This window comes from Triturus cristatus, chromosome 2_1 (assembly GCF_964204655.1).
Source record: "Triturus cristatus chromosome 2_1, aTriCri1.1, whole genome shotgun sequence".
NCBI lineage: Eukaryota > Metazoa > Chordata > Amphibia > Caudata > Salamandridae > Triturus > Triturus cristatus.
In genome coordinates, this window is record NC_140581.1 from 425321775 (window position 1) to 425337681 (window position 15907).

General features: G+C 45.2%; 1 protein-coding gene across 8 annotated transcripts in view; it reads left to right on the forward strand.

The window, feature by feature from the left end:
* Nucleotides 1–1063: 1063 nt before the first annotated feature.
* The window catches only part of SREK1 (splicing regulatory glutamic acid and lysine rich protein 1), a 530578-nt gene continuing 515734 nt past the window's right edge, over nucleotides 1064–15907 (forward strand). For 2 of the 8 annotated variants that reach the window (XM_085631876.1, XM_085631904.1), the window contains exon 1: nucleotides 2168–2425. In XM_085631876.1, coding sequence (XP_085488002.1) covers nucleotides 2175–2425 — 251 coding nt within the window. In that variant the 5' untranslated portion in view covers nucleotides 2168–2174. Of the gene's footprint in view, nucleotides 1202–2166; nucleotides 2426–15907 lie in introns of those variants that run through there. The other 6 variants (XM_085631913.1, XM_085631924.1, XM_085631944.1 and 3 more) reach the window with 5 other exon arrangements.

Consider the following 15907-nt stretch of genomic DNA (forward strand, 5'->3'; position numbering starts at 1 on the left):
TCTCGATAACATCGAGGTCCTTCAGCTTCTTCAGTTCTGCTTCTACTTGAGGGCGTAGGTGGAATGGCACTCTCCTATGTCTCAAAGCTGTCAGTCTGACAGTTGAGTCAATGAAGTTTGAACTGTTTTCCCTTGAGCTTTCCTAGACCCTCAAACAGTTTTGAGAACTCCTGCAAGATAGCTTCGGCGTGGGAGTCGTGCACTTGGTTTGCAAAGAAAACCAGGCCCAGGTCTTCCGCTGTGTGGGGGTTCCCTTCTTTCCTTCAGTGATAGGGAATCTGGCTGTCGTGGTGTGCTTGTCGCTGGTAACTGTTGCTTCAATCCCCTCTCTGAGGGGGAGTGGATGATTCCTTCCATATGTATATATTCTGGCCTTTGTGGGGGCATTGGGGACAACCGCTCATATTGGTCTGAGTCCATGACATTTACGGATGCCCCTGTATCATTCAACCCCATAACGGTGGATCCGGCCACTGTGACGCAGCACATGGTGGAGGCCTCTTCTGTTTGTCCGACCGGCTGACAAAAGATATGATGAATACATCATCGTCTTCCAAGGTGAAACTGCGTCCTGTGCCGGGCCTTCCTCTTGGGTCTGCAGGTCATTGAGTGACAGGAGGCTTGGCGTACGTTTGTCGAAACCGGCTGCTCCTACACACTTTGACAAAGTGGTTTGGTTTTCCACAGCGGGAGCAGATCTTCCCTTTGACAAAGCACGGGCCCGCTGGGGGATGTTCTGTTCCGCAGTTGCTGCATGTTCCGCTCGTCGGTGGCCTCGGGGTGGTGCGGATGGTGCTTTGCCTCTGATTAGGCTGCACCGCTTTGCTGGAGGTGCTTCTTGCACGCCGGGTGCTGAGCGTAGACGGCTGTAGCGTGCTCACCTGGTGGTTAATGGAACGCGTATGCGTGTTTCAGCTGCTCTCTCGGCCACAGGCTGCTCCCCGCCGGCAGCGCACTTGGTGCTGGGCATGGCCATGCACAGGACCTGCTGTCTGAGATGATGTCTGCCTCAGAGCGGCGCAGCTCCGCCGTCCTCCGGTGTAGGGGCATAGGTGTACGTGGACGGCCAACTGCCGACGCAGACACAGGGGACGATGCGGAGGGATAAGTTGTGAGCTGGATCAGCTGGCTGCTGCCGGGAAGGAGTTGCAGCCTCTGCAGATGCCGGAGTGGCGTGAGGACGTCGTACTCACCTTCACAGGTATTCTGGAGAGGTGCGGGGTTCGTACTGGCCTCAATGTGGCGCTACGCGGCCTGAGGGGTGCAGGGCCTAGTGCAGCGCTGAAAGACGACACAGCACTTACTGGTACTCTAGTGGTGGGAAGACCCCGAGCGCTCTCCTGTCCTTTATTTAATACATCGGGACAAGCCCGCCCGAGGAGTGCGTGCTTTGATACAATGTATGGGAGAGCATGAACGGCTCTCTACAATCATAAATGCTGCTGCTGGTTGTCAGTCTCGACCTTCAAAAAATTCTATTTTATTTAAGACAATTTCTGAAGCCGCAAAGAGGTAGGTTGAACGTGCATGAAATTAGCTCGGTCATGATGTGGTGTATGAGTGCAATAAAGAAGGTTTGCATGAAAGCACCATTCGTTTCGGCTCCCTTTTATAGTCGATCGGATCGCCTCTGTCTTCACCCATCAAATCTAATAATCAAAATAGCGGTTTGGATTTGACAGAATGCCTGTTTCCAGAAAATGTAAATACAATAAAATGTGTGGTGTTTGTCGAATTTACTTTTATTGGTGCTCGGTCCTCCTTTTCACTTCCACGCCAGGGAAGACTTACACTGACGAGGGAGACAGGATGGGCTTGAACAGAGAAAACTCACAACACTTGTAACGTGAGACTTGTTTGAATAGAACACAAGGGTAAAAGGAATACAACTAAAGCTCCCATTCATATTCCACACAAATCTTCAAATCTATTCATATCCCAGAACCAGTGTCTTTAAAAATATGAGTGTAAATTTCTTAATGATACATTTCAAATTGGTTCTCAAAGGGCGAGTTTACACCTACTTATCAAGGGAAAAAACATCGCTACGACCCACGTAAGATGGCAGTTGTTCGAGTTGAGCAGTCTAAGCTCGGACGCCAGTACGTCCTTACGTTGATGACGTATTTGGACGTTCTCTCGGCGATTTCCCCCCCCCAATGTGTTTGGAGGTTATGCGCATGCGTGTTGCCGAGGCCCATGTAGTGGCGGACGCAGGAATATCGCTTAGGGCATACAGCGCCAGCGCTTTTCCAGTTTCTTCACCTACCGGCGCCGCAATGATGATGATGATGAGTAATACCGGGCTCCCTCCAACCACCGTTATCCAGGTCACCAACCTGTCCGCCGCTGTCACCAGTGATCAGATGCGCAACCTCTTTACCTTCCTGGGGGACATCGAAGAGCTGCGGCTCTATCCGCCAGAGTAAGTGCGGCCTTGAGGGTCAGGGAACTAAGTGTGGTCTTTCTTGGGAGTCAAGGAACCTCCGCTAAACCTCACTCCGATCTGCACAATCAAATTTAGGGGCATAGATCCACTCCCGATGATGATAGCTGGAAACTTGGGGTCATATGACAACTGCAAGTGTCTCTGGAGAGCTTGTCTGCCGTCGGGTCATTGTTGTACATGTGTTATTGAAAGCTGTACATTGGATGAGATCTGAATTGGTTGCAGTTTGAAGGAGCTAAAAAATGGGAAATGAGAGGCACCGAATTCTAAAGACCAACTTTCTTTTAGTGAAAAGTACTTTTATTCCGCACTTATGCAGTGATGAACACGTGCTCATTTACATTTAAGCTTTGGGAATCCACACGTGTATTAACGCGGATAAGTCAGTAGGTTTATTCAAAGGGTGGCCGACTAGATCTCATTTTGGAGGTCGGTACCCAGTTTTGTGTTGATAGTTACTAATGTAAATATTCGTCTTGGATAATGTGGTTAGTGCTGACATTTGAAAAACATTACTCTTGTGGGTCAAGGTGTGGCAATAAAAAGTGGGTGGAGTCATAAAAAGCAGTCCATCAGTTACCATTTAGATTTTTTTTTTAAAACTCTGCCACAGAAATAAACAACTAGGAGAAACGCAGCAGTAATTCAGTTTTGGTTTAGTTGGTCGCATCGGCAGCATTAAAGAACAAGCATTTGCAATGCAATAGGTCTCGCATTTCCGAGAGTTTGAGCTATTGGCATTGTAAATGACAATCACTTTTATTTATGTGCTGTTTTTAAAACGGATAAATAAAAGGCATTGTCATTTGCAATGTAAATATCTTAAACTCTCACAAATGCGAGACCCATTGCATTGCAAATGCCAGTTCCGTGCTATAAAATTAGATGAGTGTGTGACCTGTGCAGCAGGCAGGACACAGCTATTTGAGAAAATAGTGCTCAGAAGCTGTAATTGAAGCCTACCTAGTAACAACACTCGTAACTGGTGAACTTGGAATTACACCTGGTACAATGGGGCTCTGCAATTTGGCTTTGTAACTTCCGTTTGGCTGTGGTTTTAATGTTTTATAAAATGTGCACATCTCTTTGTACGCACCTGCACTTTACATGATCTTCCCTATCAGCTGGGGTTATTATTTCTGCCCTGGCTGATCAGTTTGCTTCGACTGGTTTTAATGTTTGCTTCGTTGGCAATGTTTCGATGCTGTGAGGTTTCACTTATGATGGTCTTCTATGTATGTTTAATTTTTGTCTATTTTGGCCTGATTGGCCGAATAAAGCTCTTTTTGAATTGACTTTGATCCATCCCACAAACTGAAGGCTCTACTCAGACAGAGTAGCAGCGCTTCATTAAAAAGAAAGAGAGAGTAGCAGCACTTTATTAAGAATGGGAGAGTAGCAGCACTTTATTAAGAATGGGAGAGTAGCAGCACTTTATTAAGAATGGGAGAGTAGCAGCACTTTATTAAGAATGGGAGAGTAGCAGCACTCCATTAAGAATGGGAGAGTAGCAGCACTATTAAGAGAGGGAGATTATCAGCACTTCATTAAAAAGAGTAGCGGCACTTCATTAAGAAAGGGAGAGTAGCAGCACTTCCTTAAGAAAGAAAGTAGCACTTCATTAAGAAAGAAAGTATCAGCACTTTATTAAGAAAGGGAGCGTAGCAGCACTTTATTAAGAATGGGAGAGTAGCAGCACTTTATTAAGAATGGGAGAGTAGCAGCACTTTATTAAGAATGGGAGAGTAGCAGCACTTTATTAAGAATGGGAGAGTAGCAGCACTCCATTAAGAATGGGAGAGTAGCAGCACTCCATTAAGAATGGGAGAGTAGCAGCACTCCATTAAGAATGGGAGAGTAGCAGCACTCCATTAAGAATGGGAGAGTAGCAGCACTCCATTAAGAAAGGGAGAGTAGCAGCACTATTAAGAGAGGGAGATTATCAGCACTTCATTAAAAAGAGTAGCGGCACTTCATTAAGAAAGGGAGAGTAGCAGCACTTCCTTAAGAAAGAAAGTAGCACTTCATTAAGAAAGGGAGTATCAGCACTTCATTAAGAAAGGGAGTATCAGCACTTCATTAAGAAAGGGAGTATCAGCACTTCATTAAGAAAGGGAGTATCAGCACTTCATAAAGAGAGTATCAGCACTTCATAAAGAGAGTATCAGCACTTCATTAAGAGAGAGTAGCAGCACTTCATTAAGAAAGGGGGAGTAGCAGCACTCCATTAAGAAAGGGAGAGTAGCAGCACTATTAAGAGAGGGAGATTATCAGCACTTCATTAAAAAGAGTAGCGGCACTTCATTAAGAAAGGGAGAGTAGGGGAAGGAGCCAAGATGGCGATCGGGACGGCAGCGTAGGCTCCCGGCTCCGTGAACCTCCGCATCCCGCACAGATATCCTGCATGAGATCCTTAGCCTGCGCTATCTGCCCGTGTTGGTGATTGAGAGCGGCAACCGATCGCGTGATTCTGAAGTTTCTGGCGGCGGTACCGCCGGAGAAATGTTCACCTGAAGTTTGCGGCCTGTGCAACCCTGGAACCGGGACCTCGAGTGGACAACATGGCCGGGCGGCAGTTCAACAACAGCGGCCATTGGTGACTGGGTGGAGTCGGAATACCGGAGCGGTGCGGATATTGGCCTGAATTTCGCCGTGGTCATTCCCGCCACCGGGCGTAGCGGAACGAGTGCATGCCCGAGGTGGCAATTCCAAGGTTCTTCGGTAATTGCCTGAGCCCTCGCCAGCGAGCTGCTCGGACGCTGCCTGTAACTCGTCCCGATTTTCGCGGGCTGCTCCCGGATTTTTGCGGGCGCTCGCCCAGGGTGAGGATAACTGTTACCTGTGACCATACACCGGATACATATTTTGCCTGCCCCCGGAACCCTGCTTGAAGTACCATGGAACTTGATGCACTTGTGCCTGGGTCCCGGTCCCAATCTGGGGTGGAACTACCCTGCGGCCATCTTGATAGAATGGATTTATCATCCTGTACACTGGGTCGCAGCAAGATTGGGAGTGTGTGGCGAAGAGGAGCATAGCACAGCGGGCGCGGGGAGCTGTGCTGGGGTACGGTGACCTCCTCGAAGCTCGGTGCCCTACGTTCCACCCTGGTTCACGGCGCCTGGGTACTGGGGAGAAAGCTTGATGGTATTGCGTCAGCGTCGGAACAGTTGCGATCTGCCTGTCCCCGGGTAACCGGGGACTTGTTTGACTTCACACAGGAGGACAGTGTCGTGGCCGCCCCTGTGCATAGGGGAAAGCTGGAAATTCCTGATAATGTGCCAATGTGTGGTCGGCTGGCTGTAGGTCGGGTCTGTTCCGGAGGTTGTAGATTTGAGCAGAAGGTGGTGGCTTTGTCTCACGCACAGCCTCCGGCGACCCAGGCAATAATCAAGCAATGGCCGCCTGCTCTGGCTGATTCCTACATCCTGGACCTTGTGTGCAGTGCATGTCCTGGGGCAGTACTGGGAAAGATGATCCTCCATAATGATGACTGTGTTGGTATTCAGAGACGTCCACCCTATATGTGTGTCGCTTCCGGTTCTTTTTTGGACGCTCCTTTTCCTCGTACCATTGGACATGGCACTGGGTCGATGGGTATGCATCGGTGGATTCGCAAAGAAAGGTCAAGGATAAGACTGATCCTACAGAGGTTGTCATCTAATAGGCGGGTGGGCACAGGGGTTGCGCGCTCTCACGGCATAACTAATAGTGTAATAGGTGCATAACTCTCCCCATTTTTCTTTGACATGGACAGATTTTTGTTGATTGCTGTTTGCTTTGGGGAGGAACACATTGTGCGGGAGGGAGAAGCCGGGGGCATGTTTGAAGGCCCTCCTCCAGTTTATTAATATTTTCTCCACTCCCCCCGTTAAGTGGGGTTTCTTTTCTTTCTCCTTTTTCTCTGTTTCTTCTATATTTCGGGTCTGGTTCTGGGGCGACAGGCACACTGCTGGGGGGGGGGGGGGCCGTAGTCATCTGCAGAGGTGCAGGGTGGGGGGCTGGGGGAGGAGATTTTTTAGTTTTTTACTTTGTTTCTATGGCCTCTTTTCTCTTCTCTTTCTTTGTCTTTCTTTTCTGGGGTCAGCACGGTAGGTTTCCTTCGCTGTCAATCACTGCTTTTTTATTTGTGCCTCAATTTCCGTGGTGCTTTCTGGGTCTTAGGGCAGGGGACTGCAGGCGCAAATGGCTCGTGACATTCTTCCACATCCTGAACCTCCTGTTTCAGCGCCATTGACCTGATAGATTGCTGTTTATTGTTGACGTTTACTATTCTGCCCGCCATTTATCGTTACTGGGAAATTGTTTGGCACCTGATCCTTCTATTCTCTATTATAAAATGAAAACCTTTTATATCCTGGTTTCCTACTTGGGCTGCTAAGTGGCCAAGAGTATACTAGCATGGAGATTCTGCTCCCCGAGGTGCTGCCTGTGATTAAAAATGTGTTTTTTGTTAATCCAACTGCTTAGCGGCCGGCCCCGGGGGTTGTAGGCCCATACTTGTCTTTGGTTGAAATGTCAATAAAGGTTTTTTTAAAAAAAAAAAAAAAAAAAAAAAGGGAGAGTAGCAGCACTTCCTTAAGAAAGAAAGTAGCACTTCATTAAGAAAGAAAGTATCAGCACTTTATTAAGAATGGGCGAGTAGCAGCACTCCATTAAGAAAGGGAGAGTAGCAGCACTTCATTAAGAAAGGGAGAGTAGTAGCACTTCATTAAGAAAGAGTGGGACAGTCAATAAACGCACCTTTATATTTCCAAATGGAGTTCTGATTATAAGCACTGGGGAGAGTACGTGCCTTTACGGCTAGGGTGTCGACCTCACGCTGTGGATCCAGGTTCGAGTCTCGGCAGGGATGCTCAACATCCTGTGATTCTGGGCAGATCACTTAATGTCCCCGTGCCTGACAAAAATGAATGTGTCCGTTGGTAACGCAACTAGTGCTTATGTAAAGCACTGCGATACCTTCGGGTCAAGTTTGCTCTATATAAAACTACCGGGGGAGAAGCATACCTCTTAAAATGCAAACGTGCCAAGAAGTACTGTTTACGAAGAAGCCTGGGTGGGCTGAAGGCGTCACTGGGGTATGACGCAAGAGAATCACCTGTTAAATACACCACTAAATTCCATGGAGGCCTATGAAGTGTCCAGGTGCGGGACCATGCCCAAAGGCACACAAGTGAGAAACAGAGGGAGGCGGCTGCCTGCTGGGATCCGTCTGCTTCTGGACCCTAAACAGACACATCAAGCTTGCATGCAGGAAACGACTGACAATATTTAATCGCCATCGTCCGTTCAAAACATCACCAAAGGCGCTGGAACTTCTAGAAACTTAAAATAAAAATGCACTCTGGCCTCAATATTAGCAGTCTTCCCGGGCAAAAACTGCAAAGTGAGCTTTACGGCAGATTCCAAGCAGAGGTGGCCATGCTTGATTTTCACAATCTGCCTTGAAACCTCATCTCGCCCCCACTGCTACCGGACAGAGGAAGTGTAAATGATCACACTTCCACAGGTGCAACATCTGTGCTCCCACTACACTGTAGCTGCCCACTGAGCAGAAAAACGTACACACTTCCAGTAATCGTACACAAGGCATGAACATGTGGCAAGTTGTAACAGTTGAAAACACGACTCCTGCGCGGACCCACATGTAGCGCCCCACTGCACAAACGTGCCCATAAGCGCTTTAAGACATGCTTTGTGAAAACATTGACCTAACTTCCAATTGACCGGATGGGATTGGTTTCTACCAAGCTCGACTCTTTTATCTGTGTTTTGTTTAACCTCGACTGAACTTGTAGAGTGAAACATTCTAGTTAATTCAAGATAGTGGTGGGAACTGATCATTGCCCTGTTTGGGTTACAGGGGGGTTTTCTATTCAACCACTAGAAATATTTGGTCATATACAGGCCAATACCAAAATACAACAAGTGCGGTCCCGAAAGTGAAAGAGGACCGCGCTGCAGCCGGAGCTTGGGGATCTCTTGTCTTTATGGGGCCATGTGTTTCTAATTAGAAACACATGGCCCCATAAAGATAAGCAACTGCTTTGCGACAGCAGCAAAGCAGGTGACCCAGTCCGGCTCGGAGGCCAAAGGGCGTTACCCCAAAACCCTCATTTCCAGTGGCAGGCCACCGTTTAGCATAAACGGTGACGCCAGCCAATAGAAATGAGGGGCGGGCTTCAAGCCCTCTATTGAAACTCCTTGTTAACAATAAATCTCGCTGAGGCGAGCAGAGGTTTGTGCTGCTACTCCACGCGTGACCTAAAAATCTGGTGCGTTTAAGCTACCTGCTGCAGAGAGCTTTGTGTGTGCTGTAAATCTCAGGGAATAATAATGGCAAGATAACTCTGGTGGTTAATGCACTTGCTGGAAAAGTCTGTGTTTCGTCTGGTCACAGTCTTGACTCATCGTCATCAAACACTTTATTCTGAAGGTTTTCCATCCATAAAAGTCACATACATAAAATATCATACATTTCATATTATTTAAATACAATTAAATGCTAACAAGTGGGTGATTACAAATAACAAACAATTACAAGATAAAGTGCCAGGTGCTCCTATAGCAATTTTGGAATGATCCTTCATATTTACCTAATTCATTTGTCATCAGTTTAGTAACGAAGGGGGATTTTAACACCACTTTAATATTGTGGAACAAAGGTAAAACCAGCAGCAGAATACTAGAAAGGTAAAGTACCACGTGCCCTTAAAGCATTTTTTAAAAACGAGCTCAAATTTAAACATTTTTCACTATCAGCCAATTGGATAATGGCTGTAAACTTAGCTCCACACTGCCTAATGCCTTGATACTTTGTTTTTAAAAGCGGTATAAAAAATAATTTAGTATAAAATTCATAGAATTTACGAGACCATAAAAAGTGAGACATAGCTTGGCCTGTCTTATTATCATACGAACAGGGAATAGCGGCAAGATTGGTTTGATACCCAAGCAGGAAACATAATAAATATTTCACGGTATTGGCGCAAAACCTAATTAACAAAGAACGTTACCATTTCCTGAATGGCTGTCCTAAATACACAGAAGGTGCCGTCAAGACACACTGGGAGAGGTAGGCTTGACTCCTAAATTAGCATACATGGTTAATGTGTCTCCTGCAAAGGATATTGTGTAATGTGCAGAGGATAGATGTTTATTTTATGTAGATCGTTAAGTGGGCTACTGTTTTTGACACTCGGATCCTTTTATTACATGCAGTTCATAAATTATAGTCCTTCTGACATTGCGCAGTGAGCTATAAAAGGGCATCAAGGACCTGCTTGCAAACTGCAAGGCATGGGTTTAAAACCTTATTGTTTTTTCTCAATCTGTTATGATAATGCTGCTAAAAAGGGTTTATTTGGATAGTACTCAAGTCTTATTAGTACAGACAAACCCAACCACCATGTAATGTTTTAATCCTGACTTGGTTTTTCTCCCAGCCACGCACACTTAACATATAATGCCTACCTGTAAAGATGATGTGTGACTAGAAAAGTCGATGTACAATGCGTGCATGTTAATTAAATTAAAAAAAATTGTAAGTGCTATTTAAAGTTATTCGTCTAAATACTCCTACAGACCAATCAATCTGCCTTTTTCACAGCACATGCATATCTCTTATATACAGGGGTTAAATGTATTCAAAAGTTTGTTTCCAAATTGTAGTTTCTCTTAAGTACTTGTGAAGTGATGCCAAGCTTGTAGCCCTTTGTTTTTGGACACCGCTGGAATCTAAAATAAGAAAGGCCCCTTGCACGCTACTGTGCCAAACAGAAAGGGACAACATGCGGGCGCTGCTAAATTGTGTCCTGGTTTTAGCAAATTACTTAGTGAAATATGAGTTTGTCCCTGAGGTCAGATGGTTCTGTGATCCTGCTCAATAATAGCTGCCAGAGCCCCCTTTATTCCAGCACGGGGTGCCACCCTCAGTTGTTTCATGGTGTCCTCAAATGGGTATCTAGGACTGCACCTCCAAACAGCCTAGTTTTGCTTTTGCTTTGGGGGTAGTTTACGATGAGTATATTTTTGTGATGGTATTGCTCTTGACACTAGAGTCTTCAACCGTTTGTGTATTAACCCATTCCATGCAGGGGTAATTTCCCCCGCGGTGCGGGTGGGGGGGCCGCTGTGCTCGTGACGAGCTCAGCTCGTCATGGCTCACAGTGGAGCTGTGCTCATGACGAGCTGAGCTCGTCACGACCCCGCCCACTGATTAATTCTCCCGCACAGGCGGGGGATTAATGGCGCGTGGGTGGGCCCCGGCCGTTATGACGAGCTCCGCTCGTCATGAGCACAGCTCCACTGTGACTCATGACGAGCTGAGCTTGTCATGAGCACTCAACGAGTTAAGAGTTACTTTTGTTCAGTGAAAATCATTCCGAGCTACTAATAGTATTAGCATTGTACTACTGTAGACGAGATTACAATTGCGGCCACCATAAGCAACATTATTAGCAGTGATAACCTCGGTGCATCAGGCAAGCTTGCCAGCAGTAATGTAAACAAGCATTGGCAAAACCAATAGGTCTAGCCTGAAAGTACTGTCCTAGGTGTTTGACCACCAAGCAATCCCAGGATACCCTTCTCTAATCTAAACCAAGATGGCACAAGCTTCCTTTCACTGCACGGAGCCCTGGTCACACCCCTGAGATGTACCCAGCATAATGAGCCGCCACTCCTGGAAAACCGATTTTGCACCGATTGTCCCCTTCTGATGGAGAAGCCAGCCTGTCTGCCTACACAAGGGAGTGAGCAGGTAAAGGTCTGATCTCCATTTGCTTCACTGAAGTGGTAGCCTCTTTGAAGTTGGGCCATTTGATAGTCTCTCTTCTGGAGGAGGTCACACGTCCCTTCAGAAATTCTCCTTGTTTCCTGGCAGGCGGACAGCATGTTCCCTCGTGTAACCACTGCCACACATAGTCAGGAAAGGCTACCAGAACTGTGGGCAACTAAGTGGTGACTTTTTGAAGTCACCGTTCCATAAGAATTTTTCTTAAACTTAATATTAGCAATGAATCGGGTTTAATGCAACAATCAATTTGATACCTTAGAGTAATACCTCTGGTGGACCCAGCTGGAAGTTAGCAAGCACTTTGCGCAGTAGCTAGCGAAGCTCCATGTTAGCCAATTGGATCGCCGGCCTTGGTACAGTGAAAACGGCAGCTTTGTGTTTTCACTGTCAGGAAACAGACCCTTCTTTTAAATACTAGGCACCATGCCTGATGGGCTGACAAAGCCTTCACTAGGTGGCTTAATAATATTAAAAAATAAGTATTTGTCCTGGGGAAAAGGATTTATTTTTCCCCTGTTGTGTTGGCAGCTTTAAAGCTGCCTGACTTGGACAGCGGTAGGCCTAGAGTCACGTTTTCACCATGTCACTGCAATGGTGGCACGATTAACTACTTCATTCCACTAATGACATTTAACTAACTAGCCCTGGATACCTCTGGTACCATATACTAGGGACTTATAGATAAGTTAAATGAGACAATTGCGTATTAGCCAATTGTACACCTGCTTTGGGAGTCAAAGCTGATGCCCTGGGTCCTGTACAGCAGGGCTTAGTGCACTACGTAGTCAAAAAACCAGCTCCAGTCCGAAAACTTGTTTGGGGTACGTTCTGTCCTACAATCGCTCAACAATTCAAGGGATTTTTTACTTTAAGCTGGAACCTCTATCAATTCAAGTCGTCCTCTTCCACACACAACAGCCCCCTTCACAAGGGTGGATACAAACATATAAAACCAGATGGACATTGCTGCCAAAAGAATTGCCTCAGTGGGAATTTTATATATATATATATATATCAGTGACTGCTGTGTATTTATCGTTGGGACCTAGTTACCATTGGTAGAGTGTTTTTTGATGAAACTTTACCCCCCAAAAAGTTCATCCACCTCCGCTCCTTCCTTAAAAGTTTCAGGGAGACCTGTCAAGCAGGGGCCGAGAAAAAAGGGAGGGTCCTAAAACCCAATTTTCTTAGGGACATTTGAACAGTTCTACAGCCCAAACGGCTACATTGAATTACACTAAATTTGGCAGAAAGCTGGATTTTTGCCCAGAATGCGTGTTTTTTTGATTTGGTGTAATCCTCTCAGTAGTTTTTGAGAAATTAAGGTTTACTTTTGTGTCTATCTGGATGGTTGGGTTTGCGGGAGTCTCGCATGCATGCAACATCAAATAATACAGCAATCTGATTGGCCTCTTTTCCAGTCGTCTGTCTCGCTCCTGTAAGCCCCGCGGGTGCTTGCGCTGTATATTGCTGGCTCCCCATGATGTACCTGCCATTTCAGCAGGGGTGGCTGCCTGAGGGTGTGTTGGGCACAGGGCCTGGCCACAGGCAAACTTTATCTGAGGCTTAAGATGAATGTTCGTTGAAAGAGCCATCAAGCCAGGGATGTATTTGTCCTAATGTTGTGCATGTGGAGATAGAAACCGTAAAAAAAAAAAACTCATGGAGAACGTTATTTTCTTTCCTGTCCCATGTGGGTATAGTTAAAATTGAAAAGGGGGGGAAAATTCAACCCTTTAATAGGTTGATATGTTTCAGCCCTTACACGAGCCTTCAGAGAGAAGTGCAGGTGTGCTTTCTTCTTGACTATATGAAAATATTCTCTGTATGTGAGGTTCCTCAATTGGTGTGAATGTATGAAAATTGCACCTAATAGCAGTATTCATTTGGAAGTAGGCCATGAATAGTTGACTAACAAACTGTATTGTCTTTAGCCAGAAGTGAAAGCTCAATTTTATTGGGATTTAAGCTGGCGAAAGTTACGTTTCATCCACTGCTGAAACGTCCCTAAACAATTGTGCAGGGTTCTTAGCACAATAAAGGGCTTGTTGATCCCTACAGATAACTAGGTTAGGTGCCAACAAAGAGTTATGGGAGATGCTTGGATTTATGGGTGAGTTGGAGGAACAACAAGCATTTGCAATGCAATAGGTCTCGCATTTATGAAAGTTTGAGCTAAATGTATGCTGAGCTGCAATTTATTTTTTAATAATTGCATTAAGGATGCAGTACCTTATGTGGCTAATAGAGAGGTCCCTTTACAACTCCACAGGGACACCTGGTAACAGCCTGTGGTACTGCACCCTTTCCTTGCTTTGTGTATTTTCTTTTATTATGTTACTGCTGGGATATTTTTGAACAAAAAAATCTAACAAACATTTTTCGCAATGCCAATATCTCTGCTGCCTAGAGAGCGAGTGAGGGTCAAAGAGTGAAACAGTGATAAAATGTGGAACACAGAAATAGGTAGAGCCATTTTAAGAACTAAGTGAGAGGTAGTGTGAAGAGAAATAGCAAAATGAGAGCCAGAATAAGACAGATAAATGGAGAGAAACAAAGTGTTAGAGAAAGGTGGAGAGAAACAGAGAGAGATTGGTGTTGTATAGATAGTTTAATAATGAAGGTTTTTATAAATGTGAGATTTTTGGAGAGATAAGCAGGTTATAAATATATAGAGAGAGTAAGTTTAAGAGAGAAATAGAGGGAGTGATGTGATATATGTAAGTGTGTATATGCGGGTAGTAAATGCCCGCATTGTCATTAACCAAAGCTAGGCATCTGCGTTTAAAGGGTCCCAAAATTAAAAAACACTTTTGTTTACTCCTGCACATTCCAAAATAAGGCACAATCTGTTGCACCATGGTCACACCAAATATGTCTATATATTGCACCTTTTACACTGGATTCAGGTGGAATTTGCACTAAAAAACTAGCTGGACTAGGGAGCACGTTTTTAGCTGCTGTATTTGAGAGAGGTAAAAGAGGGAATTTGTTGTTTGTACTTTTGAGAGTAAGAGAACATTTGTTTGTTGTAAGAGAATATAATGTGGCTGAAAAAGGGGTTCTGGGTGTTGGAGAGAAAGAATAGGTGTTTGGGAGAGAGATACTTTGTGCTTTAGAGTGTAAGAGAGCGAGAGGGTGAGAGAAAGAAATGTGTGTGTATGTGAGAGGAAGAGAGAAAGAAACTGGGAATGTGATTTGTGCGGAATGAAGATTTGTGAGAGGGTTATGTGTGTGTGTATGAGAGAGAGTTAAAACCAGAGAGGTAAGTGTGTGTGAGCGATAGAATGAAGAGAGCCAATGGAATGTGTTTGTGAGGTGTGTGTGTGTGTGTGTGTGCGCGCGCGCGCGTGTGTGCATAAACCAAAGAGAGTCACTGAGAAACAAACTTTAGAGCTACAGTGCAGGTTTATGAGGGAAAGGTCTGCCTTGAACAAGTGTATGTTTGTGAGCTAAGTGCATATAAAGGCCTCTGCGCAGCTGTAGTTGTGTTGTATATAAACAAACAAAACATGGGGATGAGAGTTAAGGAAAACGGTGTGTATACAGCTACATACTTCACCAACCGTTTGGATAGCTTCAAAGATTCGGAGGTTTAACATATTAACATGTACTGACGTTAGAACACTAGCGTATATACATGCAGGTTGCTATATGCATTTATATTTTACGTGTACACACAAAGTATACCTGGTGTACTTTTTTTAGCCATGCAATTGGTGCTCTTTTAAAGCGCTCTGACACTTTTGGGTCTAGTTTGCGCTATATAAAACTGCAAGAAAAAACATATGGCTAAGCAGATCAACAAACAGAGACTCCTTATAGAGCGGTCTCCTTTTTATGCGAGGGCAAAGAGAAAGCAGCGAGTCCTGAAACGAGCATTTGCAACTGTTAACAATAGTATCAATGTTTTTGTAATGTAGTTTCCTGATGAAGAGACCAGATAAGATAATGTCCTAAACATCATTAAAAAATGATAGGTCATTGCAGTAGAAAAAACTACCTGGCAGCAGTGGGACTCGAACCAATGCCTTCGGATAGAATGGAACCATGACCCTGCTGCTTAAACCTCTAGGCCACTCTCCTTTCCATTGGAGCAACCTACTATTTTAAAATACAGACTGCAAATGGAAGGCACTTGTGTGCCGACATTTCTTAACGTTAAAACAAGAAGTGCACATATCTCCAACAGCCTTTCACATTGTATTTTAAGGACGTGATTCCCAATGCAAAGGGCCACATACAATCGAAGTTCCTGTCGGAGCAGTAGTGACATGCGAGTGGGGGTGCCACAGGGAGATGAGGTGATTTATGGCGAACATGGATGTCGGCCGGAGCCTCGGTAGAAAAAGAAAAACAGCATTTATAATTGTATGCTTGACATTTACCTGTTTTGGAAAACCAATACCAGTGCTCACCTCATAAAAAAATTGTCTTCAGTTCGGTAGAGCCTTGGCTTACAATGTAGTGAGGTTTGTTTGTTTTTTAACATTAAAGCGGGCACCGTGCTGAAACCAAGAAGGGCGCCCGTGTACATAAAACCTATGTGCATGGTGGCCCCTTAAGCTGGCGCCATGGTAAAAATAAGTAGTCCCCAAACAAAACACATCAGCACCTACATGTAATGAAACGGTAGTTGGCCGGTGCTGCTGGGCTAA